The 24,991-nt window shown below is 39.6% G+C and overlaps 1 protein-coding gene across 2 annotated transcripts in view; it reads right to left on the minus strand.

Annotated features, from left to right (window-relative positions):
* Positions 1-471: 471 nt before the first annotated feature.
* Positions 472-24,991, minus strand: part of MYZAP (myocardial zonula adherens protein) — a 50,417-nt gene continuing 25,897 nt past the window's right edge. The window contains exons 9-15 of one of the 2 annotated variants that reach the window (XM_053988242.1): positions 24,739-24,824; positions 22,500-22,605; positions 11,979-12,062; positions 11,458-11,558; positions 3,017-3,712; positions 2,136-2,358; positions 472-1,352 (exon numbers count right to left, since the gene is read on the minus strand). In XM_053988242.1, coding sequence (XP_053844217.1) covers positions 1,215-1,352; positions 2,136-2,358; positions 3,017-3,712; positions 11,458-11,558; positions 11,979-12,062; positions 22,500-22,605; positions 24,739-24,824 — 1,434 coding nt within the window. In that variant the 3' untranslated portion in view covers positions 472-1,214. Of the gene's footprint in view, positions 1,353-2,135; positions 2,359-3,016; positions 3,713-6,264; positions 10,066-11,457; positions 11,559-11,978; positions 12,063-22,499; positions 22,606-24,738; positions 24,825-24,991 lie in introns of those variants that run through there. The other variant, XM_053988243.1, reaches the window with a different exon arrangement.

Consider the following 24,991-nt stretch of genomic DNA (forward strand, 5'->3'; position numbering starts at 1 on the left):
CCTGCACTCAAGAAGTGGCTAAGACCTTCCTCCCACATTTTCATCCCATGCAGCTTTTTAAATGACTTGCAGCTGGAGCAGCCTTGGTTTCCAAAGACATTGTTCCTGCAGGAACATCCAGGGACAGCCCTGCACACACAGCTGTGGCAACATCTTGGAAAACAGGTGTTTTACAAGGAATCTCTGAGGTTTGTTTTTAAGAACTGAACTCAAACTAGGCTCAGAAAATCCCAGTCCACAGTGAAAGTACCATTGTGAAATACTTGTCAGGTGTGTTTCTTATCTTTCAAAATTCGTATTTTCATATTCATGGTGATGTAAGGAAGGTTGTTTTTTGTCTTCAAATAACAGCCAAAACTTAAAAATATACACAACACTTCCTCCAAGAAAACAAGAGGGTGGATCTCTTAATTTACAGTATTGGGGTATGAAAAAATAGTACATCCAAAGTATGAAAGCAGTGTACAAAAATACAGAAAACCATAAAAATCTTTAATAAAAATAGTAAAGTCTTCAGATGTCTCTTGATGTGCTTTGCCATAATAACCAAAAACCAAACAGCAGAGTCCCTTAAAGCCCAAACAGAATTTGAGTTACAAAGTAACTTTAAATTCTTAGGTATTTACAACGTAGGGGCAGCAAGTGTTATTTTAAGGTGCAGGCAGAGAAACAAGTTCTCATATGGTAAGAAGTTACCTTACACCTAAAGATCAGGTATTTATTTTAACTCTCTGGGTAGGTATTTTCACCAAAACCATGAAAGGTAATATTAAATAGGTAAAAGAAGTAGTTCACATTTATACAAGGGCTTTCATACATGTCAGCAGTCCACAGGCACCTCAGCTTACTTTATGGACATGTTTTGTGCCAAAGCCCTTTGCAATCACACTTCTGCACAGAAGAAACTTTCTCTTATAGCTGACCCATCCTAGCCTGCAAAACTGTACTGGAGAGCTTACTTTGCTAAAGCTGAGAACTGTGGGGCATTCCACAAGAATTAACTGCCCCAAGTGCTCAAAAAACAGTCCCCAAAGAAGACTGATAAATAATTGTGACATGTATATTTATGATGTCTATACTGAACCTTTCCTGGAGCTGTCATGTGAAAATTTTAAGAAAAAACAGACTAGATGAAGCATTCTCAATATTCAGGTTTGGGTTTTAAGAAGTACTACATAAAGATCAGTTACACAGCTCATCCACAGACACCCTGTTCAGTCTTCTGCTGAAAAATAATCTTCATCTCTCACTTCTCTGTACTGCATTGAGGCCTCCCCCTCTGGTTCAAACCTGAGCATTTTTATATTCAGTCTCTCTGCAAGCTTCTGTGCTGCAAGCTTGGCTTGCATTTCCTATGTCAGAAAAAAAAGGACACAGGTTAGAAAAAGCGTTCATTTGTCATTCTCATGAATAAACTAATATACTAAATATAAACTTGACATAATAATAATAATAATAATAATAATAATAGTAATAATGTCAGTAATTCCAAAGTGGGCTTAATTAAATGTTTTAGCAACTAGCAAAGACATTTCAGGTTTCTTTTCACAGTTATACATAACTATGCTATTGAGTCTTTGTAATAAGAGTTTAAATTCTCCATGTGGCAGCCCCCACCTGTGATACAGTAATGTCAGTTTTAACAGAACACTTCTACAACAGTGTCTAGTTTAAACATTAGCCTGACACTACCTGGAAAGTCAAAATCCATTAAAACAGAATTTGAAGAGCCTCAGAACCTGGATTCTTCAGACACAGCATAAATAAAGGCAAATATAGATACTGGCATATTTTAAGAATAACAAATGCTGCTAGGCCTTCATTTATGCAAGGGACAAATACTCTGTCATCACTAATAGGGAAGGTGTACATTTAAATTTCTAGTCAGAGGTGAAGTGAGTGCAATAAGGTCAACATATTAACACACACAGATTTTGTTTAAGGTAGGACTAACACTTTCAGAGAGCATTAATACATTCTTTAACTGTGTCATTAAAAGAACCAAATACAAGACAAAGTGCCTTTCCTCAAAGTCTGCCCATCTCAATTCACCTTTATGAAAAGATCCCTTTATCTTTTCTTTTTTGGGAGTGATTCTGGTTATATAATTTTCAGACCAAATTGTAAATTCATACCTCATAAGCTTCCTTTTGCTGCATCTGAATTGCTATGGATTCCTCTATGGATAACAGCTGGGCAGGGGAGTGGTGAAGTGGTGGCAGTCGAGCTGCTGTGATGTCATCCAAATGTTTCTTATCTCTGAGTCTTCTCTCTTCTGGAGGAACTGGAGAGCCAAATCCCCCGGGTGATCGACTGGATGAGGAACCATGAGATGATCCACTCTGCTCTCCTGACAGTCTGGAAGACATAGAACACCTATGTTGTGACCCAAATTTGCATCACAAGGTTGAACAACTCCAGTTTCAAAACTTACTTTTAACATGTAAGAGTTGAAAATAAATCTGAAGTGCTATGAAAACACAGACAAATAAAAAGTAAACAGCATTCAGAGAAAACAGAACTACTTCTCCACAGAGAGACAGTATCAAAAGTTACTCCTGACAATGAACCAAACAGTTTTGCTGATTTATTAGCAAACTGAAGTAGCAATGCTGTGGGAGTCACACAAGGTACAAACTGTTACTGCTACCAGAACAGACAACATAGACTGTAATTTTCCTAAAAGTGCAGAAAAAGCAAAACACTTCCAGCTATTAAAGTTCTACATGTTCTAGAACTGATCCAAATGCTTTACCAACTGTTTAGTAGTTTTGCATCTTAAGCTATGAAATTCTGTGAAGATTCATGACAATTGTTCCAGATGGGTAGAATGAAACCACTGCTCAATACTGAGATTCTGTGGCATTTAAAGCTACAGAGCCAACATATGAACCTTGTGTGTCATGAGACTTTAAATCTCTTTAACCATCACTAGAAAATAAAGCCATCATGCTTGTTCTGCACCATTTCCAATTTTATGCACATACAAGAAGTTTTTCTATCTCACAATACTCACGCATTTGGTTTAAATTTGGGTTTTTTTATGACTGGATTCTTGGCTCTGGCCTCTAGAACTTCAATGTAATGTGGTGTTTTGGGATGCTGGCTTCCAAATACACTGCCCTTATGTTTTGCCACATCCTGCTCTTTTCCCAATATTTTTTCACTGTTTTCCTCATCTCCAATTGTTACTCTTTGAAAGGCATCAACCAAGGCTTCTTTACTATTGTCCAAAGCAGCTGGACTTTCTGTCCCATCCTCACTATTGCTCTGGGAGACTTGCTGATCATTGTTCAGGTGATTGCTTGTGGCTGACTTGGAGACATCTTCACAAAAACGATTCTGATCCTTTGCAACAGTTTTTACTTCATTATTTTTCCTCTGAGTCCTTTGATTTTCCAAAGCTGTATTTGTGGCATCTTCTTCAATACATTCTGCCTCCTGCCTTTCAGCAGAAGTGTCAGAAATGTCCTTAATGTGAGAGTTTTCATTAAAGACTGAAGAATCTGCACGGTTCACTGTGTCCTCAGTTAGGACAACTTCCTGTTTGCTTGTATTAATCTCCTCCTGTTTTGCCTGAAATTCCAATCTGACAGCAGATAACAGCTCAGCTGTCCTGGCTACTTCTTCCTCTTGCAAAATGGCAAGCTTCAGCTTTTCAGCAAAATCAGAGATCTTCTTACCCTTATCTGGAAGCCGAGCAATGAACTTCCTAAAACAAACAAACAAACAAAAATTATTATAAACAATCCTATTTCAACCTGAGATACAGAAGTTTTATTAGAATAGCTAATGGAGCGGGTTTCACATTGCAACATCAGCTTCCTATTTACATACCAAACTTCTGAAACATGGCAGGATGCAAAGCACTTGCAGCACAGCACTAACTACGTGTTGTCAGTGAAACATACGAGCCATGAAATGGTTTGGGTGAGAAGGGACCTTAGAAATCATCTCGTTCCACCCCTGCCACAGGCAGGGACACCTTCCACCAGGCCAGGTTGCTCAGAGCCCCACCCAACCCTGAACACTTGCAGGGATGGGGCAGCCACAGCTTCTGCCCCAGTGCCTCACCACCCTCACCGGGCATCATTTCTTCCTTCTGTATCTAATCTAAACCTTCTCTCTTTCACTTTGAACCCGTTCCCTCCCTCGTCCGTCACGACATACTCCTGCAAATAGTTTTGCCCCACGGTTCCCGTAAGCTCCCCTCAGGTTCTGGAAGGCCACATTTAGGTTACCCCGAAGCCTTCTCTTTTCCAGGCAGAACAATCCCAGTTCTCTCAGCCTTTCCTCACAGGACAGGTGTCCATCCCTGTGCGGGCACAGCCGCACGGACATGTACAACCTGAGCCCTGCCCGCATCCCCAGCCGCTGGAGCCCGGGGGGACCCGCGCCCTCCCCGGCCCCGCAGGCGCTGAACGGGAGCGAGCGGTTCGTCCTCTGCCGCCTGCAAGGGGACGGGCGAAGTCGGCGGGAAGCCCGGCCCGCTCCTCAGCGCCCGCGCTCCGGCTGCCCTCACCGGTCGGCCAGCAGCCGCTCCTGCCGCCGCAGCATCTCGCGGAGCTCGGGCAGCGCCCGCCCGCGCAGCCCCGGAGCCGCCGCCATGGGCGCCCGGCAGAGCCCCGCGGGCCGCCATCTTGCCGGAAGTGACGGCGCGACGGTGGGGTCCGACTTGCTCGGAACGCGAAGGACGGCGCGGCTCCGCACCCGCCCGCCGAGCGGCGGCGGGACAGCGCCGGGGCAGCGCTGAGGGCGCGGGACAGCGCCGGGGCAGCCCTGAGGGCGCGGGATAGCGCCGGGGCAGCGCTGAGGGCGCGGGATAGCGCCGGGGCAGCGCTGAGGGCGCGGGATAGCGCGGGGCAGCGCTGAGGGCGCGGGACAGCGCGGGGCAGCCCCGAGGGCGCGGGACAGCGCCGGGGCAGCCCCGAGGGCGCGGCACCGCGGGCCGCTCCCCGCCGCGCTGGGGACCCGCCTCCAGCCTACGAGAATTGCAACAACAGCTGGGAACGCTCCGCCGAAAGGCTGTGCGTTTGAGTTTGAGAGCAATTTGACGCCTTTTAGCAGTTTTTTGGGTCAGCGCTGCAGCAGAGTGACTTTTCCCCCTCCCCAGAGACCAATCTGGTATTCTAAATTTTTCGACATCTTTTATCTATAACACTACCTGGATCATCTGTGGCAAATCCCCTGGGGGAGTTTTGCCCAAGAGTTCAGGGAAATCACTGAGTTTTTCTCAGCGGGAGATCCCCCGCAGTTACAGGACAGAAGTTCTTTGAATTGCTGCCTCTATGTCACATTTCTGCATCTTGCAAGAAGAACACTTGATCCTGCAGATAGGAGAGGGCGAGCAACACGGTACTGCTGCCAGCAGGGAAACGAGAATCTAGAAGGAACAATCTCATTAGATCACTGCTCTCACAAAATGTTCAGCTGCTTTATGGCACGTACAGAAAAGCAATGCCAGTATTTACAGGGAGTTCAATTTATGTGCCAAACTGCATAAACACGGAAAAAAGTAGAGTGAAAAATGAAGAGAATAAAGTGTTCATAACATGGCTTCTGGGAATCACACCTGGTCATTCTGTACCTCACTTGGAATATTGTTCACTAAGTCTGTATTTGTCCAAGTTCACTGGGAAGGAATATTGTTCATCTTTGCAGTTCGGGACTGTTAAATTTTGGAATAACATTGTCTGTTTACAGGTAACCCACAGCTCCCGAATGATGAACAAGTAGCTGAAATTTGGAAGGTGCTGGAACAAATATATTCTTGGTTATGAACAGGTGGGCAGTATCTAGATACCGTGCAACTGAGACAGCATCAACTTCGGTACAAACTTGAAGAAGGAAAAATAGATTTAGTAATGTAGTATTATTTCTACAAGAAAAGTTGTTGTTTTCTGATTTCTTCAACTCTATAAAATGTTACTTCTTTTCATTAGGAAAAGGAGCAAAAGAAACTTTTAGATTTGTAGGGGTTTTGGATTTTTGGGTGGGGAGGGGCAGGCACTACCTTTACCATTTCTCTGCTCAGGAATTTTGAGGAGGATAGAAAACAAGCTACACACACAGTGTAAATCATCCCCAAAATAACAAGAAAAATTGTATGAGTATTTGGAATTTAATTGAATAATTTTTATTTCATTTAGTAAAAAAACCCTCATTTCTTATCAGCATGATGCACCTTTGTAATAATTTTTTTCATTAAAAAAACAACTGCTCCCTTTAACCTTATTTCTCAAAAAAAAAAAAAAAAAAAAAAAAAAAAAGCCCCAAACACTTTAAAAGCAAATCTCTATGTGTTTATACCTATCAATGTACTGGGAAGCAACCATCAGATCACTGCATTGCCTACATACCACATGCCTTCACAGAATATTGTAACCTCACAGATGTTCCTTTCTATGTATTTTCTCTTTAAATCAACAAGTCCCTTTTTATTTTGAAAATATTCACATACCTTGAGTTGTAAATGGCTCCTGTGTCCTCCTTTTCTTGTGTTCCTTCTATGTTGTGCTTGAGGCAGGGCTGGAAGGGCCTTAACTCAGGTCTCTCGTGCACTTTTTTTCTGTTACACATGCAAATAGCCCCAGGGGCTGAAGAAGAATGAAGTAAAATGTGAATGGAATGAAACTCTCAGCAGGTACATCTCCATTCTGTGGAGCAGGGATTTCCTGTGCAGAATTAGACTTCATGCACAGAGAACTTAATTCTCATCTGTCCATATGCAGAAGTTTTCAGATGTCAAATATTTAAAGCTCTTTGAAAAACATCTGTGTCCAGCCCCCAGAATCCCATGCTGTAGGTTCAGCACCAAGCACTGCTGATCTCAGCAAGATTTTATCAGGGCTTGTTGGCAGTCTGAGCTGAACACATAAATAGGGAAGCATTATTGGAATTAAAAACTTGACATTCTTCCTCTGAGCATTACAAACCTGTGGCACTGTGATTGTCATGTTTGCACAAACTCTTCTTTAGTTGACATGTAAATTGCTTTATTTTTATAGTCTTAAAAATAAATCTCTATTATCAGTAAGTGGATATAAACTGTAAATAAAGATGGGCCACAACCATCCCAGTCTCATCCTGCTGAAGCCTGGAGAGCATCATCCCAGATGGATTCAGATGTTATCTGGAGGATCTGAAGCTGTTGGGTTTTCTTCCAAGAGCTGTGCTGCCCAGTTTTTGTTTATCCTGTGCAAGTCAATAGTTTTTTATTTCATGAAAAAGTTAATCTACTTTTGTGACTTGGCTTTGAGAGTCTTTAGCCAGGGAGTGCCTTCCTGTTCTCAAGAGCCTGTGTGCCAAAGGAAACACCGACAAGAACATCGAGGCTCCACAGGAGCTGCTTTCCATTCCCACATGTTTGGAACAAACAAGGTTGTGAACAGTAAGAGTCTGCAACGTTTTAAGGTAGGTTTATTTCTAAAAGACTGTTGACACAACAGAACAAGTTTAAATACAGTGTTTATTGCAATTTATCCTCTTCGTGTCCTACATACCGGATGTATTAAAAGCATACAATGTAATACATTATTTGTACAGCATATATGAAAAGTGTATCCCAAAATACTTTCCAGAGTATCTGGAATAAATCACAAAAGAATACTTATCGTGGTACAAATGTAGTCATACAATTGACTTACATTTAGTGTACTTTCTGGGACTTTCCTATATGGCTTTTATTGCTGTTTACAGAAATTTTACTAGTTTCTAATGTGATAGTACTAATTAAGTCAGTCTCAAATTCAGAAAATTTATACAGAAGTTTTACAGTCTTTTCAGTCAGGTTTGTTATTATCTATGCTAATTTACATTACTGCTCATTTGACTGGAAAGCTCTACATTTTCATGTAACACAATGATATATCTACAGTTCCTCTCCTGTTCTTCACAGTTACCAAATTTAGACCAGTAGTCCAATCAAGTGACAGTCATCCAGCTCACTGCATGTCAAAATGCTCTTAAAATACAGCTTTGACTTCAGTCCTTATTTGGTTTAGAAAAAAATACTGTATGTCATCAAACAGTCAAGACAAAATTTACACAGAACACCTTTACAGTAAAAACTTAAGGCCTTGCTGCATCCCTCTTAAAGTCTTGAGCAGATTATCATAATGTTGCAAGTCTCAGAGTTAAAACAGCTTTCAGCATTTTCAGGAGATCCTCAGGAGTATATTGAAAGTAGAATGAACTTCCTTTGAGTCTGTGTCAAAACAGCATTTTGATACTTACCCTGCCCTCTACTACCATTCCTTGAGCCCCTCATAGTCATCAGGTAGTTTTCTGACTTCTGGCCAAAATTAGAGGGGTAAAGGATTTTAACTTTTTTAAACTTGTCAGTTAATGTCTTTTACAATAAGATTCATTTCCTTTTATCTAAAACTACCACCTTCATCCATTCCTCTTAATTTTGAAAGTAGTTTTCACAAACCATGGTTCAGAATTCAAGTCCTGAATTACAGAGGGACTGTTAGGGCACAGAAATGCTAAAATACATTCTGTAAGACCTAAAGTTGCATCCCTAATGGACATTAATATACCTGTTGGGATTAGTTTTTAGTGTCTTTCTCTTCAAAAACAGATACTGTCCAAATATTTGCTGTTATCAGCCACTAGATGGAGATAAGATTTCATAGGTACAAAGCTTATCCCTGAAATCAGAGTTATTACTCATCTTCTTGTGTGTTCAACATTATTATTTTAAATACAACTTTAGTAAGTGTACTTGATTTGAATAGACAGGACTGAATTGCATGAGGCTGGTGATAAAAGCAATCCCTTTGTGAAGCTCTGTGGCAAGGTGAGCACCTCCTGGGATTGACACTGCATGCAAGAACAATACTGAGCATATAGAACCTAAGTTGTTTTCTGTTGCAGGTACTGTAATTAGAAAAAAAAAAGGTCCTTCATTCATGTTAAGAGAATTAAAGTAATATATTTCTACTTCATTTTAAACTCACTAAGAGTGGAAGATCAAAACAAGATGTAAATAATCCCCTCTATATATATTTAAATTAGTTCAGTACTAGATACAGTTATTCCTGCTGCTACTTTGAAGCCAAAGATAAGATTTTAAGTGATTTGGACAAAAAAAAAAATAGTACTCAAAACCCCAAATCCTGATTCAGGATTGCTGTTGCTGTTGGAATTGCAAGGACTGCTGCAGGTTGCAGTAGGCAAACTTTTGTTTAATGAAAACTCCTTCCTCGAATGGGAAAGTAAATAAATAAAGCATCAGGGATTTTTCTACACAATTGCTACTGAATGTGTCACTCATGGTCACTCTGTCCCATGACTGAGGAAGTGCAAACCAGTGCCTCAGTCCAATAAAGCAAATTCCATTATAATCTGCTCTATCCCTTACTGTTTTGAGCAGCAAACACAATATTCACCTGCCATGTGTTGAGGGAATTGTTTTAAACAGCTCAGTTCATCTCTCCCTCCGAGACAAAGAGTGCTGGGTACAAAAGAGCTGCTCCCAGGTGAAGAGAGCCCTCAGCCACACCAGGTCTCTGGGACAGGTGTGAGCCGCCCTCAGTTTGGGCAGATTCAGAGCTTCCACACAAATTCCCTCTGCCAGCACAGCTTCAGGTACTGCTCCAGTAGTACTGACAACAGAATATATTAGAGCTTCATTACTCAAACAGAATTACAACACAATTGAAGAAAAACCCACAACTGTACATCTATACAAGTCCTTACAGGCATTTGAAATGACACATTGCACTAGACAGCTTCTACAGAAGCAATATCGCCTGACTGCTGCTTCACTCAGCCTGCTGCTTCCCTATTCCCCCACAGTAGTAACTTCAGGAATGAAGTTACTAAAGAGCTGCTTTCAGGATAAATTTAGCAAGACTCCATGCTGCTGCTCTCCTCTAAACTGATAAAAACTTCTCTAACCAAGCTGCAAAGGCGCAAGCTATCTGCTCATATTCAGAAATCGATGAGCTGAGTTCTCAGGATGTACTGCTCCTTGTGCTGAATTCCAGCACTCTCTTGAAGGGGGTGTACGTCCTCACCAGCCTCGGACTTTCAGGAGGCCTGTTCTCAGAGCTCGTGCTGTTCAGGAGACAAGAGAAGGCTTACAGTGTTAAGGTCAGAGTATCACACAGCTGGGCTCCTAATGCCATGGCACTGATATTGACAGGCTAAAATTAAACTTATCAGTGCATTTGTATGTTCCATATTTCTTTTCTATAATGCCACAAAGAATATTTGATAAAAACCATGGCAAATACTGACATGTTTACAGGCCAGCACTTGCTGGTGCTCACAGTGGAATGCCCAGCAATAAAGTTATTAGGATTAAGAGTCCTGCAACAAAAAAAGATAGCAATATTGCATTTATGAACACAGTTAATCATTAAGAGTAATTTCATGAAATCTAAACTGCACAGAGGTGCATTCCTTCATAGAGATAAATCTCAAAAAGAGGAAAAATATCAGATAAGTAGGGGCTGTGCTCACATACGAGAGAGGGCAATAAAGATAGGTTTCTGTTGACAACCTGAGTGAAAAAACAGTGTATTTAAGGTTCCAAAACACATGCCATTAAAATATGCTCTAGGCTGAACTCCAAAATGAGTGTATTTTTAAATTATGAAGAAAATTTTCGTTTGCTTGCTGATTTCATATGCTAATTTACATTCCTCAAACTAAGCAATTCAATTTGCAGAGCGGTTACAATGAACAAGTTTACTTGTTGGTAATAAAAGTAATGTGAAGGGTTCCTCCTTATTTTACTGGTTTGTTTCCTGTTTTGCCCTTCCCTGTGGGGCCTTGTGGGGAATACTGAAGTGCAAGTGCAGAGCCCTTCTCCCAGGGCTCAGTGCCCTGCTGCAGGCTCAGGGCAATGCAGGGGAGAAGGGAAGGCACCACATCTGAGCTCCCCAAAGCCAGGCTGCAGAGCCACTGGGACCACAGAGCAGCAACAGCATTCCAGTGCAGACGTGACAATATCTTGGCACTGTTCACGGGGCAATCCTCCCCCCTGGGCCAGGAGATCTCCAGAACTGCTGCAGCCCTCCCCTGTCGATGTTCCCTGCTCTCCCAGTGGTCCTGGTCACACCTCCAGGCACAGAGGGTGAAGTGTGTCCAAAGCCAGTGCTGAGCAGCCTTGGGCAGAGCTGTCCTGTGTCTGCAGCACTGCCAGCAGCCACTCTGCACCAGAACTTGCCACACCTCACAGTCCCCTCTCTGACTTCTCCACTTAAATTGCATTATTGGCAATAACTACTCCCCAGGAGTTTCCAGTATGTTTACATCTTTAAGAAAAAAAAAAAAAAAATCCTAAACCATAAATCAGTGACGTAAACTGCACCTAGGAGGGAAGTGCTCTTTTAAACTCCACAGTCCACTCAAACAGTTCATCAGCAAAATGGTTTACTAATGCAGCACTGATAAGGGACATTATGAAGAATTTTGCTACAAACAAGCAGAAAAAGTAAATACCTGTATGGAAGATCACATTCTACAGCAGTATCTCTGGTTTCTATATTGGTCTTTTGTTGGTTTTCCATTAAGTAGTCCAGTTTATCTTGTAATTCTTTATTCTGGGAAACAGTAATTTTCATCACAAGTTTATTTTATTTACGGTAATTAAACAAGGAAATAAAATTGCACATTGCCCTCTCCCTACAAGAAACAGTGTAAAAGTATGTATTGATAAAATAAAGGAATCCTTAATTCTGGAAAGGATATAAATTAAACCAACAATTTTATTCAGAAGCTTCTGGTCTAAGTAATTATAAACCTATTAGAAAATTGTAAGTTAAGAAACTTAGACTGAATATTGAGACTATTACACACACTCCTGACTGTCTGACTGGGGTCATATGTTTAATTTCCATTTGAAGAACAGCAAATACATTTAGTAATTATACATCCAGTTAGCACTGGATGACATTGGTTCAAATTTAATTCGGTTTCATAAAATAATCACAATAATGTAAACTTAAAATGTAATGCCTTACCTCACATTCTAAGAAAGAGATTTTGTCTAAAAGCTGTATTATAAATAATTCCTTTTCTTTTACTTTCTTCCTTAGCATTTCAATCTATGAGGAAAAACAAAGACATTTGGTCTGATGGGAATGGGAAAAGGAAGAAAACAATTTAGGTATCACAGGAAGAAAATGTATTTAATATTACTGTTCAGAAAAAACTGAGTACCTGTAAGTATTCACAAACTGCTTTAATCCCTGGATTAGCTATCAAATTTAGTGGACTTTTACTAAAGTGAATTCATTTTGCAGACCAGCTAAACTGAAGTCAAGGAACACTCAGAACACATTCATTTTTTTCTGGTAGTCATTGTAAGAATGACCATTTCTGAATACTTCGGTCAAATTTTCCAAGCATTCTCACCAGTCACTTTTTAACTCTGTATATTAAAATCAAAGCTGTGAACAAACACTAACATCCCCTTCACCAGTGTAAAAATTTTCAGCACATCTGAAAACAATGATTAATATAAATATTCCCATCCTGCTAAAGGAGGAAGATAAAATACTCAAGGCACAATAATGAAAACAACACCCTCCCAAAAATTTACTGCTAGAAATGATAAAATATTTAAACAAAAACATACAGAAAAGTGAAAAAAAAAAATGAAGCAAAAAAAATGCACATATTGAACCAAAAAATGAAAAGCTGTAAGACCAACTGAGCTTTAACTTAGTCTCCATGACTTTCAGGTATCACATGTCACTGACACAATGATCAGCTGTTACTTGGAAAAGCTAGAACATAAACGCCATACAGTGTTTTAGCTGAACAGTTCCAGAATACAGGAGTGCTATCATCATCCATCTTTCTCAAAATCAGGTCTTTCCTTTTTTTCCTCTTTTACAGTCCATATAAAAACTACCCATTATTTCAGTTTTCAACTCACAGAAACACAAAGCTCATAGCATTTTCAGAAAATCTTGCAACATACCTTGATCGTCATATTTAATCACAACTTTGTTTAATAGTATGACTGAATTAAGTCAGTTATGTCTTCCCTGGTTCAACAGCCTCAGTCCTGCCAATAAACTCCACTTTAGAAAAGATAAACTGTTCTCTTAGGACTTTCAAGTGGATCTTTTCTATTAATAATCTCCTACTATGCATATAAGGAAATATTACTAACACCAATAATCAGTGCCACACAAAGAAGCCCAAAGCCAAGCACAGCTGTGTGATCACATTGACATACAGCCATTCTTACTTGTTATTGAAAATAATCAACTCCATCAGCTGCCTAGGCTGGTTTTTACATCAAACACAAAATATTTCTGTTTCCAAATAAGTGATCAAACTATCTGTCATCCAAAAGCAAGGCAACTCCTGTGTTTCACAGGCATTTACCTTAACTTCTATTCATTCTATGACAGAAAGATCCTAAGACATGAAATAAACTGACAGTAACCATTATGTTCACCAGAATCATGTACAAATTGATTTTGTGTAAGTTAAAATTAAAGTTCTGCTTATTTTTCACATTGGCTACAGAAAGACAGCTCCCTACAGACATTTTTGAGTTATTTTAATTAGAATAGTCTGAAGGCAAAGATAAGCGTGGACACCTTAAAATCTAACAGAGAATGCAAAAAGGAAGACTTTGAGAAACAGCTTCCTCCCCTCCCCAAACACAGAACTGAACTCCAAAGAGACATTTTGTATTTTGGTGAGGATGCTCTAGGGAGCAGCAGACTGAAGCATACACAACAGTAGCTCCAGCCTCTCTGTAGCATGTTTACATGGTACCAGTCAGAACCCCTTAAAACCATGCCCTTGCCCCAGAATTACACCAGATTTTAAAAATCTGCCTTTTTTTTTTTTTTTTTTTTTTTTTTTTTTTTTTTTTTTTTTTTTCTGCAGAGAATATTGTACTATATCATTACAAGCTCTGTGTCTCAGTCTAGCAGTCAAGAAGAATGGTGTGGTTAGACCATGCAGGTTACAGAATGATCAGGCTGTGAATTGTGTAACCTATATAGAACCTTTTGGTGGGTCTTTAAACATTAGGAACTCAGACACAGCCACACATCCCAAATACATTTCAGGAGAAATAAATGCAGCAGTGAGGCTGCATTTGAGGTGCTAAAATGAGACGCTGCTTCAGCACCAGGAAAAATGTCCTGCAGTCCTGCTCCCTGGACATAGCAGAGCACCGTGTGATGCCACTGCAGAAGGAAAGCAGGCTCAGAATGGAGCAGGAATTCTGCACCCCCAGACACATGGCCAAAGAGCTGCCTCAGCAGCTACTGCAGGCCAAGGGCTCAAACAAGTGTCCTGACAAAGATGACACATCCCAGCACAGTAATTTACTATAAAAATAAGTTTATTTACTGAATAAGGACTTGAGTACACATCAACATTTGCCATTAACACCAGGAATGAAAAACCTGATTTGATTAATCCTTGAGAGGGTATGTCACAGGAAACCAGGAAAAACAGGAATAACTCTAAGAGATTATATTAGTATATTACTATATTAAATTTTTAAAACCCACAAATTCACATCTTGAGAGTTTCTTTGTTTCTAGAAGCTGCATAAAGCAAGAGAACATCTAGCAGGTGTCAGAGCAAAAGATTTTGACTTTGGGTTGAATAAAAGGTAAGGAGGAGAAGAGGAGAAGCAAGATGGGTCAAACACAATACTCAACTGAGTTGTGGCCAGAACAGCCTGGTCAGAAATAAATCAGTGCAAGCCAAAGACTCTCAAATTCCATGTATTGACTCGTGTATCCAAGTAATTTCTGTACTGACTCCAGGATAAAATTATCCTGATGTTCCTATGTTTTCTTTGGTCAATGCTCATGGTCTATAATTCACCTCATCCTTTCTGGGTCTGCAGACTTCAAGAGTTTCTGCTCACAGAACTCAGCAACTTGCTTCCAAACCTGGCTTTTGCACAACTACCCTCTCAGATTTCTTCATAATTTTCTACAAGCACTATTCAGGTACATCCTTCAGGCTCTCTCTGCCAGCCTTCTCCAGAAATGTCCAGACAGACCTTCCCTAGCACTTAATTCTTGACCTGACATTGTTAAGACTCCACATTTCTACCTGTATATCTATAACCTTCCTGTCTACATTAAGCATTCAAACAAAACTGGCAACCTACTTAGAAATACCAGTTACATTAATGACCTGCTCATTCCTTTCAAAACAGTTCTGCTAACAGTAATAGTGTGACTTTAGCAACCCTGGGCCACAGTCACCCTTCTTCCTCCTGCTTCATTCTCTCTTACCTCCCCCAACCCACTGTATCCATTGTTCCTGCTTTCCCTTCTCCAGCTGGGAGACATCTGACTATTCCAAAACTGGGAAGAGAAAAGCTACAGGGCCCAAGCTCCAGTTTGTAATTCATCTGGTGTGCCAGCAACTGAGGGGCATGACATGCTCTCAGCCCTTCAGCCACCCCACCTTAATCCCTGGCACTTGCCTGCTGGGCAGAGAAAGGGCACCGAATCTCTCCCCATCCCGGCACCATCCATGAAGTTCCCTGCCAGTGGTGCTGGGTGTGCAGCTTGCATTTCACATACCCACTGCAATTTCTAATGATCTGGATCAGCACGTAAGGTCCAACATGGAATGTGAATCATCCTGAATTTATCCACTGACTCAGGATTAATATGGTCATGGACTTCTTTTCAAGATCTCTCATCCTTGTTTCTGCCCTGCTGCTGTCACCACCTCCATGCTTTTCTTTCCTTCAGAAAACTTGAGGTAATTTCTCAAGCTGCCTCAGTCTTAAGATTGTCACTTTATATTGCTGCATCTCCCAGAAGATTCCATTCTTCTTGTCCATCCCATTGATGAAGATCTCTTTCTTTCTCACTTCTGCACCTTATAGAGTCTCCAAATACCAAATAATTGTCACGGTACTTGAATGGGCTGTATAAATACTAAACTTTGCTTCCTTAAGATGGAAAGTGAGATGAAAGAGTCAACAGTATTAAACTGATCTCATGGACAGAATACCTAAGAAGAACAGTCAAGAGAAGAACTGGAGAACTCCAAGACCTAAAAGGAAGAGTCTGTAAAGAAATGCTGGATATGTGACTAATGGTATTAGAATGAAAAATCAACAGAATTACAAAGCTATTAAAGCAGAAGGAAAAAGCATCTTGAGAGAAAACTAAAATTGTATTTAAATGTAGAGCCTTTATAAAAAAAGCCTGAAATAGGAAACTGTTTTATTCTGTGTAACTCAGATACAGATTTGGAAGCATTAAACTATACAGTGATATCCTGGATTGGAACAGATCCAGCTATTAGGTAAACTCAATCACCATTTATCACTTAACAGTATTATCCTCTAGTTTAAAATATTTACCAGAACAGTTTTAATATATATAAGTATCATATTTTTCAACTATACCTATATTTTCCTTATTCATCTACCATTAATGTACTGGGCATCAGTAACACCAATACAGAGACATGAACAAATTAGTCAGAAGTATGACTACACAGGACAAACAGATGCTACACAGCATGCACAAAACAAGACAGACAAGACATTGCAACATCAGCCTGAGCTCTCAGAGGTAATTGCTGTACAAGGAAAACTGGATTTTCCTCAGTCCTGTATTTCACTGGACCTTAACTAGTATTTATGAGAGGCTAGACAAGAGTTGACACTTTTTCAGGGACCATAATGCAGTGAATAGGAATGAGCACCTTTGCCTTTTAATCTTTCTTAAATCATGCGAGCAACATATCCATTTATACTTAAACTTACACTTTTTGTATTTTAAAACTCACATTGCATTTACAGAAAAATTAACAACTGACTGATTTAGGTTAATGCACCAATGTAGAAACCTTCCTAAATGAATGAGCTCTACAAACACATTATCCAGTGGTTGATGTCCATGTATTGCTAAAGCAGGGGCTGACATGTCCTAATGAGTTACAGACATTGGCTCATTGTCTGCACATCAACCCACCTCGTTAAGCACTACCTTAGTAATGGGCAAGTTTCTAATTTATGACTTGGCCTGGCAGTTCCCAGCTGAAAGTGCTGATGTTGTGCATATATAAACCCTCTCACCAAAACCAGCAGTGATTCTACTTCTGCCAACAGATAAGCAATGTACTGCTTGCTCAAGTCCACTGAGGAATGCCAAACACTTGTACTGGGGGGGAGGAGGGTGTGGCAAGTTATTCATGTTCTGTCCTTTATTTTCTTCCTCCAAGCTCCCAAGGTGGGTTTCTCTTTCTACATTTCTTGTTCTGCATTTTTGTTGCTGTTTCGTTTTTATGGTAGGAAATATGCAATGCAGGTTTTGGTTAATAAAAGTTTGGCATCTGTTGTTGGTATTTCCATCTTCTCCTCCTCTGTGATTCTGTGTGGCTTCTTTTACTTGACCTTCCATATTAAAAGAGGGAAATTTCACTATATATCTGAGGTTGGAGTGTCTTGATACAGATGTTTTCAGATATTTAAGTCTTTTCTAGAAAAAAATTCTTCTTTTTATACCCCATTTGTGCAATACAAAGTATCTTCTGTATTTGGGATACCATTTGCTCATTAGCACTTTGTCCTTTCATGCAAGTATCTTCCCCGACAGCACAGGAGACAGCTTCTCCCTGGTGTCTGGTCACCATTTATTATCCAACGAATCTGAGACTAAAGCTGGAGAACAGCTCATGGGCCATGACCTAGAGACAGTTCAATTCAGTAGTTAGGGGAATTTCACATGAAATCTGAATTCTGTAGATAATTTCTTGGCATGAAATCAAATATTCTTTTTTCTTCAGACCCCCTCAGAACAGCTTCCTATATGTGCATCAACCCCCTTGCCTTGCTTACAAAATGTAAATGCTGATTTCCTTCCCTCTCCTGCTTCTCAACAATGAAACAACATTACATATAAAATAAGCTTACTGTACAATGAAATTGCAATCCATTTCAAAGTGAATTGCATAAATCTCAAAAATAAACCTCTCTTAAATCTCTCCAGGTTTGAAATTGAGATCGAGCCACAAAATAATTATTTTGCTAATTTAAAATCTATGTTTTGTGTTTAATTTATCTTACATGAAAGTCTCATTTCCTACAGTGGCACACACAGGATGAACTGGCTGACCCATCAGACAGATACTTAGAAGAGAGGCTTTTACCCCTCTCACAGAACAAGAGCAATTTCAGCCCTGAAGGGAACAGTGTGGTAGCAGCTTCCCATGCCCTCCCGTGGTGCCCCTGTGCCTACATCTGCCTGCCCCGTCCCATCTCTGCAGGGGAAACTCCTTAGTGGAAGGGCCTGAAGTCTGTGTGCCTCTGCCTTTCACCTGTGAGTCTCCCTGCAAATTCCTGGATTGCCTTTGCTCTACCCAGCCGTACTTTAAGACAGCTACAAAGGCAAGGGCTAAAAAATCTGAGCCTTAGGTGACCCACTCAGGCCATCTGTCTCTCCTCACTCATTTTTTGAAAGCCTGTGATGTACAAGCAGTATGAGAAAAGGGCTGGGTTTCTAAACACCTGCCAAATGCAAGTCCTGCACTTTTAACTGCCAGCACTGCATTTAAACATACTACACTAAGCTGTGAACAAATAGATTTGTTTAGCAAACAAGTTCAACACAGGGATAAATCTGTCAGCAGTAAATCATCTGCAATCTCTCTCTAATGAGAACATGAGGCTTTAAGACTATGCAGGTTAACTTTCTGCTCAGCTGGTGCACTAATGAGCAGCAATTTTTGCTCTCACAGAAAAGAATCCCTATGAGGATGAAAAATGTATGTGCATGAGAGCTAACACACAGAGGTGTTGAAGGTCACCAACTTGAGAAAATTTCCATTTTATTTCTTCCATTTATTTTTCTTCTGAAAGTTATTTTCTATGCTTCTATTTAATTTATGACTGGTTTGACTAGATCAAGCTGAAAAAGGTTCTATTAATGCCTGAGATGGAAGGATTTATTTTCAGAGGAAAAAAAATAGAAGCTTTTTTTTTTTTTTTTTTTTTTTTTTTTTTTGCTAAGGACACTGAATTCTGAGTGTCCTCCTCTGCCTGGGCTCAATTCCTTAGATCACAAAATCATTGCATTCAGTACCAACATGATGAGCTCTATGAAGAGGAAGGTGTTAATACTCTTTACCTCCATGGCCTCCTACATTTGATGCTTCTCTGACAGCATCCACTTTCATGCCTAAGTTAGGACTGACCACCACCTCCTAACATATTTTTAAATGCCATCAAAATAGTACCAGAGGTGCTAGAGTTGCCTGCTGCATCACAAAAATGCATTATAAAGCTTCTCTTTCCCTTCCTCCTGGCTGCTTGCTGTTCTTTTACAGAATGCCCTGCATCTGTGATTTGCAAATGATCCGTCATCTTTCCCAGAAACGGCTTAAGAGCAATCTATTCCGTGATTTTTTTTCAGCCAGGAGATTCATCTCAGTACTTGTCCAATTTTGACAGTTCTCCATATGAGTTAGAAGCAGTATATTTGTTTGTTCAGCATCTCTTTGAAGTGATGTTCATTTCTCCAGTTTCTCTGAACTTGAGGTGGTAACAGCATAAACTCATTGTGATTTACACTGGAAGAGTAAAGCCCTTATTTATACTTCAGATCTGTGTCCAGTATATGAAGATTAATAGTAAATAAAGCTCATCCTGTAGTAAAGCAACTTTAGGCTTTCCCACCTAGCAGCTCATACAGCAGCTGAACCTGTTTCAGCTCCAAACATAAGCACTGCTGATAATTTCAACTACTTACTTTCATTCCATTTCTCTCCTCAGTTTCCAGATTAGCCTGTTCTCACTCTAGTGACTGCCACAGAGAAGCTAAGTGTTTCAGAAAGCAAGATTTCTAGTTTTTGAATTATTTATTATTATTTTGATTTATTTATTATTATTTATTCTTTCTCAAGTTATCAATATCATTATAATACCCTCATAAACCCTAAGATGGCATGTTATTTTACAGATACCAGCCATGAAAATACTGCAATAACGAGTAACAGGGCAGGTTTTCATTACACTTTTCTTGATATTCCTTGCCATTACATTCTGCAATCAGTTAAATTTAGTGTAGAGAGGATGTGTGTTTAAATATACCCTGATGAACATGTCTTCCGGGACTTAAATAGTAGTACAATTTTCCCTATTTGCTCTAGCAGATATTTTTAGCACTGCTGCTCACTAGTTTTTAACCTAACTTCAGAACAGACTCTTCAGATAGCATTCCTTTTCAATATTTTTGTTGCAAATTTTTCAGTTTCTATGGCATAGTTAGCAAGTGTTTGCTTAAAATGAGTCAAGAAATACTTATCTAATATTATGCAGAGAAAAGCAAAATGTCATGAACAGCACCACATGGACACACAACTTGGACAGCTGAGGACATACATATCTGCAATGTTTTTCTCTTGCCCCATGGTGAACAGCTACTCTTCTCTACATTAATAAAACTGCTATTTTTAGGCCTTTAATTAAGAGTCTAGTTTAAAACAGGGCATGCCAACTCTATTATGGATATTTTCTCAAACACAGTACAAACACAAGCAACAAATAGCACAAAATTTTAAAAAAGCCCCAAACATTAAATGCCTGATGTATTTGGTACCACCTGACCTGATCAAACCTCTGGTACAGGAGTCTTTAGCTAGCTCATTAGCAAAAATGTAAATGTAGCTACACAGGTGTTCATGCAGAAGGAAGCTGAATTAAAATAAAAATTTAAACACACAGGGACTAAAGGAAAGCACAAAAATATCTACCCTACGGCTATGAGGCAGTCAAGACTGATAGAGATTTAACTGAATCTGAAAAGCAGGCAGCCAGACAGCAATTAGAAGCAGACCTGTTTGACAATTAAGTAGTGACTTGGTCACCTAACACTTGTTAAATAGGATAACCAGCTGGTCTAGAAGGGCTTTCTGTATATGAAGGCACCAGCAGAAATACATTACAAGTAATTAGTAAGCTCAACTCACCCATCAAATCTAATATTAATGAAATTGTAATAATTGGCTCAAGATTTATATATGGTTTTACTCCAAAACAAAATATAGAGCTGAAAGGTCTTGTTATACCTATGCAGCCCACTAGAGGTCAAGTTATAACCAGAAGTTTAAAATATATTTAGTAACAAAGGGCAAAATTTAGGCCACCATCCTTATGTATTACTAGACTCATTCAGGGTGCCACATGCATCACAAATCCTGCAGAAAAACACTTCTAATACAATGTCTGATGTACAGAGATACAAAACAGATTAAATAATTGTTCCCACAATCCATTAATTAGATGGATTGGATTATTGGACTGGAGAAGTTTTCCTTATCAAAATACCATGGTATGAAGATTGTAAGTTTCGTTTTAGACCAGCTAGGATGCTTAAAAACTGTGATAATGGTGAACTAAGCTAAAACCAAAACCTCAAGACTTGGTATGTCTGATACAACAGAAGAACTTTAATCCCTCTGTGTAAAAGACACTAGAATCACACACCTGATCATACAGGACTGCATCAGAATCTTATAAAACAAAGCACACATAAATGCATATAAATACAATCTTGACAAAAATGGAACATCTGCATGCCTAATCAGAAATCCTGTAACAGTACATTGTGAATGCAGAAAGAATGCCTTAGATTTGAGTGGCTCTTAAACATTTGATATCTTGAATGTATGATGTATCATGTCCAGATACCAATCAAAGGTATCTCATGAACACCCATTGTCTCTGCAGGAGGAGGCTCATCTAATAGAGCTGTCAGTCAGCTTTGTAAAGCTCCAATTTAAACTTATCAATTTCTCATGTCATTCTTCCTACTTGGAGAAACAGAAATGTTTGCAATTACAGCCTTCTGACTGCAGAACAGTTTCCTGACACATAGGTAACCTGTAACCTAAAGCAGCTATCCAGCAACATGCCACTTAAAATTTTACAGGAAATGGAAGCAGCTAAAACAATGTCCCCAGACCAATGTCCCCAGAGTAAGAAAAGATAAGCAGTGAAAACCTGTGCTTGCTCACAGGTTTTGCTTGCTCCTATTTCTGTGAGGAATCAATCAAACAAACAAACAAAGAAAAAATAATAATTAAAAAAAAAAACACAAAAACAAACAAACAAACAAAAAAACAACTCAAACAAAATCTCCCAAAACCAGAAGAACAAAAAAATAAAGGTCAGCTTTTGCCTTTCACTTCTGTACAGGAAGGAGACTGTTAATGACTAGACTGCATTGTATCAGAGGTACCCTCTGAATGGTTCAAATTGAGCTGGAAGTTGTGTTGCATTTCCTGAACACCCATGAAGAGGTACAGACTAGTGTCAGCCTAAAGATCACAGTATATAACCCACAGCCACTGCATTCAACTGCTTTCATCTACTCTTTCTGCTTCACTAGCTCCAGATGCTTAGCTCAACTTCCACTGTAACAGAGGTGTCATAAGGCAACTACACAAAGAACACAGCTCTCTTTGGATTATGTAGTAAAAGAACCAGTGCTCCCCAAAGACTGAGTTGTTTTACTACATCTCACCTCCTCAACCATATGCTTGACTTTCTTCTGCTGGCAGTGGACCATGTCATCCAGATGTTTGATCCGCTCTCTCAAGCTGGCTGCTACCTCCTCCAAATGCTGCGACCTGGCAAAACATGCCAAGGATCAAGCCTGTAAGTGGGGAGCTGTACAGTGGGGAGTATAGGCAGAACAAGAACAACCCCCAGAATCCACCATAAATCAGGACAGGCAAGTCAAATTGCACTGACAGATGTCAAATTGTCCAAAGTACATTTGAATGTGATCTTAGTCCAAGCGGCCATCTCCACCCAAGTTATCTCACCTTTGTCTTGCATACTGACATGCTTACTCAGAGCCTGAAGTGCTGACAATTAAACAATGTGACAAAACTCATCTCAAGATGTGTTTTCCTTTAGTGAAAGGCATCTAGACAACTACATCTTCAGCTTCAGAGAGACACATTTAGCCTGACTACTACCTGCAAATATTTTGGAAATGTATGCTAAACAAAAGCCAGGAAGCAGGTCTGCTTTCAAAGCTGTCTTACTGCAGGGGAGTCTTGAATCAAGGCTTTGGCAGAGCTGCCAGCAGCAGCAGAATGCTAACTGGAATAGTATTAACTCCTCAACAGTCAGCAGGAATGCTATGAATGGTTTAAATTTATGCATACAACTCTTCAGATAGATTCTGCATTTCTTCAATCTGTTTAATACAGAAAGTGAACTCCCGCAGAACTCCTGCCACTAGTTGGTTTGGCAGCTTGTCAGAAAAGTAGCTGTAGAATACGCAAGGAAACCCGAGTGAAGCTTTTCCCTAAGTTTTTGTCTCTTTGGCCATGGGAGTCTCCATTTTTATCTCAATGTCCAATTCTTAAAATTTGTCAAAGGAAGCAATTTCTTGCTTACAAAATAAACTCCTGTACTCCTAGGTTCAGGACTGGACAGAATTTGAGAATGGGAGGAGGGGAATCAAAAACAAAAAGGCTTTTTTCATCTTGGTCTGTGCACAGCAAAAAAAAAAAAAAAAACTGTTAAAGCTGCAAATAGAAAAACCATTCTAAGACAAAGCAGCAGATGGCAAACTGTAAGACATGATTCCAGTGAATGACTGAATTGTATGCTGTTTCCCCCCAAAAGAGTCTCTATTAACAATGAAGTACTCTGCAGAAATGTAACTGCAGCACTTTGACAAGGACTCAAAAACTTCAAAGCATTGCAGCAGGTTTTTCAGTTGTGCATATTAACATCTCATAAAACTTTAATTTATATTTTAATTGCAATTGTAGCACATATTTTGTATCTCATTGGAAGATTCAGGATCTTAAGCATTGATAGCAATGGAGAAATGGAACTGACATCCTAAGGTGGAGCTCAAGTGTCTGATAAGGTAGAGACAGGTAAAACCAACAATAAACCAGCATCATCTGAACACAGATTTATTGCTTGCATGGCATAGATTACAACTGTGAGTTTGCTTGCATTGCACAAATTCCTGCCTGAACACTGCCTTTACCCTTTTACTGCAGTGTAACTTTTCACACTGAAAGGATTCACTGAAGCAAGTAGTGTCTGTGTTATTCAGAGGTAAAGGAAAACAGCAATTATCTTTCATCTCCATATTCTATGTTGTATGTGAACAACATCTGTTCACTTGAAGTTATTATTTTAACAGGCTGCTGTGAAAAGCCATTCTTACTCTGAAACCAGAGAAGCTGGTCACAGATCGATACAAGGCACTGAGAAAGCTCTCAGCAGGGGCCTCCTTTCATGTTTATGCTTTCCAAAGAACAACAGGATGCCCAAAACAGTAAAACTTAATTTCTGTGTGCCATAGAATCGTAAGTAGTAATCAAGTACTATTATTCAGTCTCATCTTTACCCACTCAAGCAGTGTCATATAAACCTTTGAGTTTAGATAGTGAAAATATTCATAGACAGGATCATACTCCTCTGAATTTGGGAATGCAGGTTTAAGAAAAATGCGAGCCACAGGTATGTTACAGCTTGTTCCATCTACAATGGACTCTACACATTTGCAAACAACTTTTCAGAAAAGATGCATGAAGGTGGTGGTCATTGTTGCAAAAAATAATTGTCTTGATATTTTACATGTCAATAAACCTACATTCAGATGGACAATCTCTACTAGACTCCAGTTTTAAAGTTAGAAAAGCCAACAATCAGATGTCTACAAAAACAAAGAAACCCCTGAAGTTTCCTAGCAATAGTAGAAGTTCCACAGGCAAGTCATATCTCACCTTTCACTGTCAGAGTTGTTTTCAGATTTTGCTCCAGATATTTGTAGTTCATTTAATTCAAGTTGTTTTTGCAGCTGGTGACGTTCCTAAACAAGAAAAGTTATCATTCAGTTCTCCATGTATCAAAATGTAAAGGCTTCACAAAGCATATTTCACTGCAATTCAAAACATCACTTGTGAAATTAAAATAGAAACTGATTAAACAAAATTCATGCATTTCCTATAGCCAAGGAGCACAGAATACATAATAATA

Source organism: Vidua macroura, chromosome 12, assembly GCF_024509145.1.
Source record: "Vidua macroura isolate BioBank_ID:100142 chromosome 12, ASM2450914v1, whole genome shotgun sequence".
Classification (NCBI taxonomy): domain Eukaryota; kingdom Metazoa; phylum Chordata; class Aves; order Passeriformes; family Viduidae; genus Vidua; species Vidua macroura.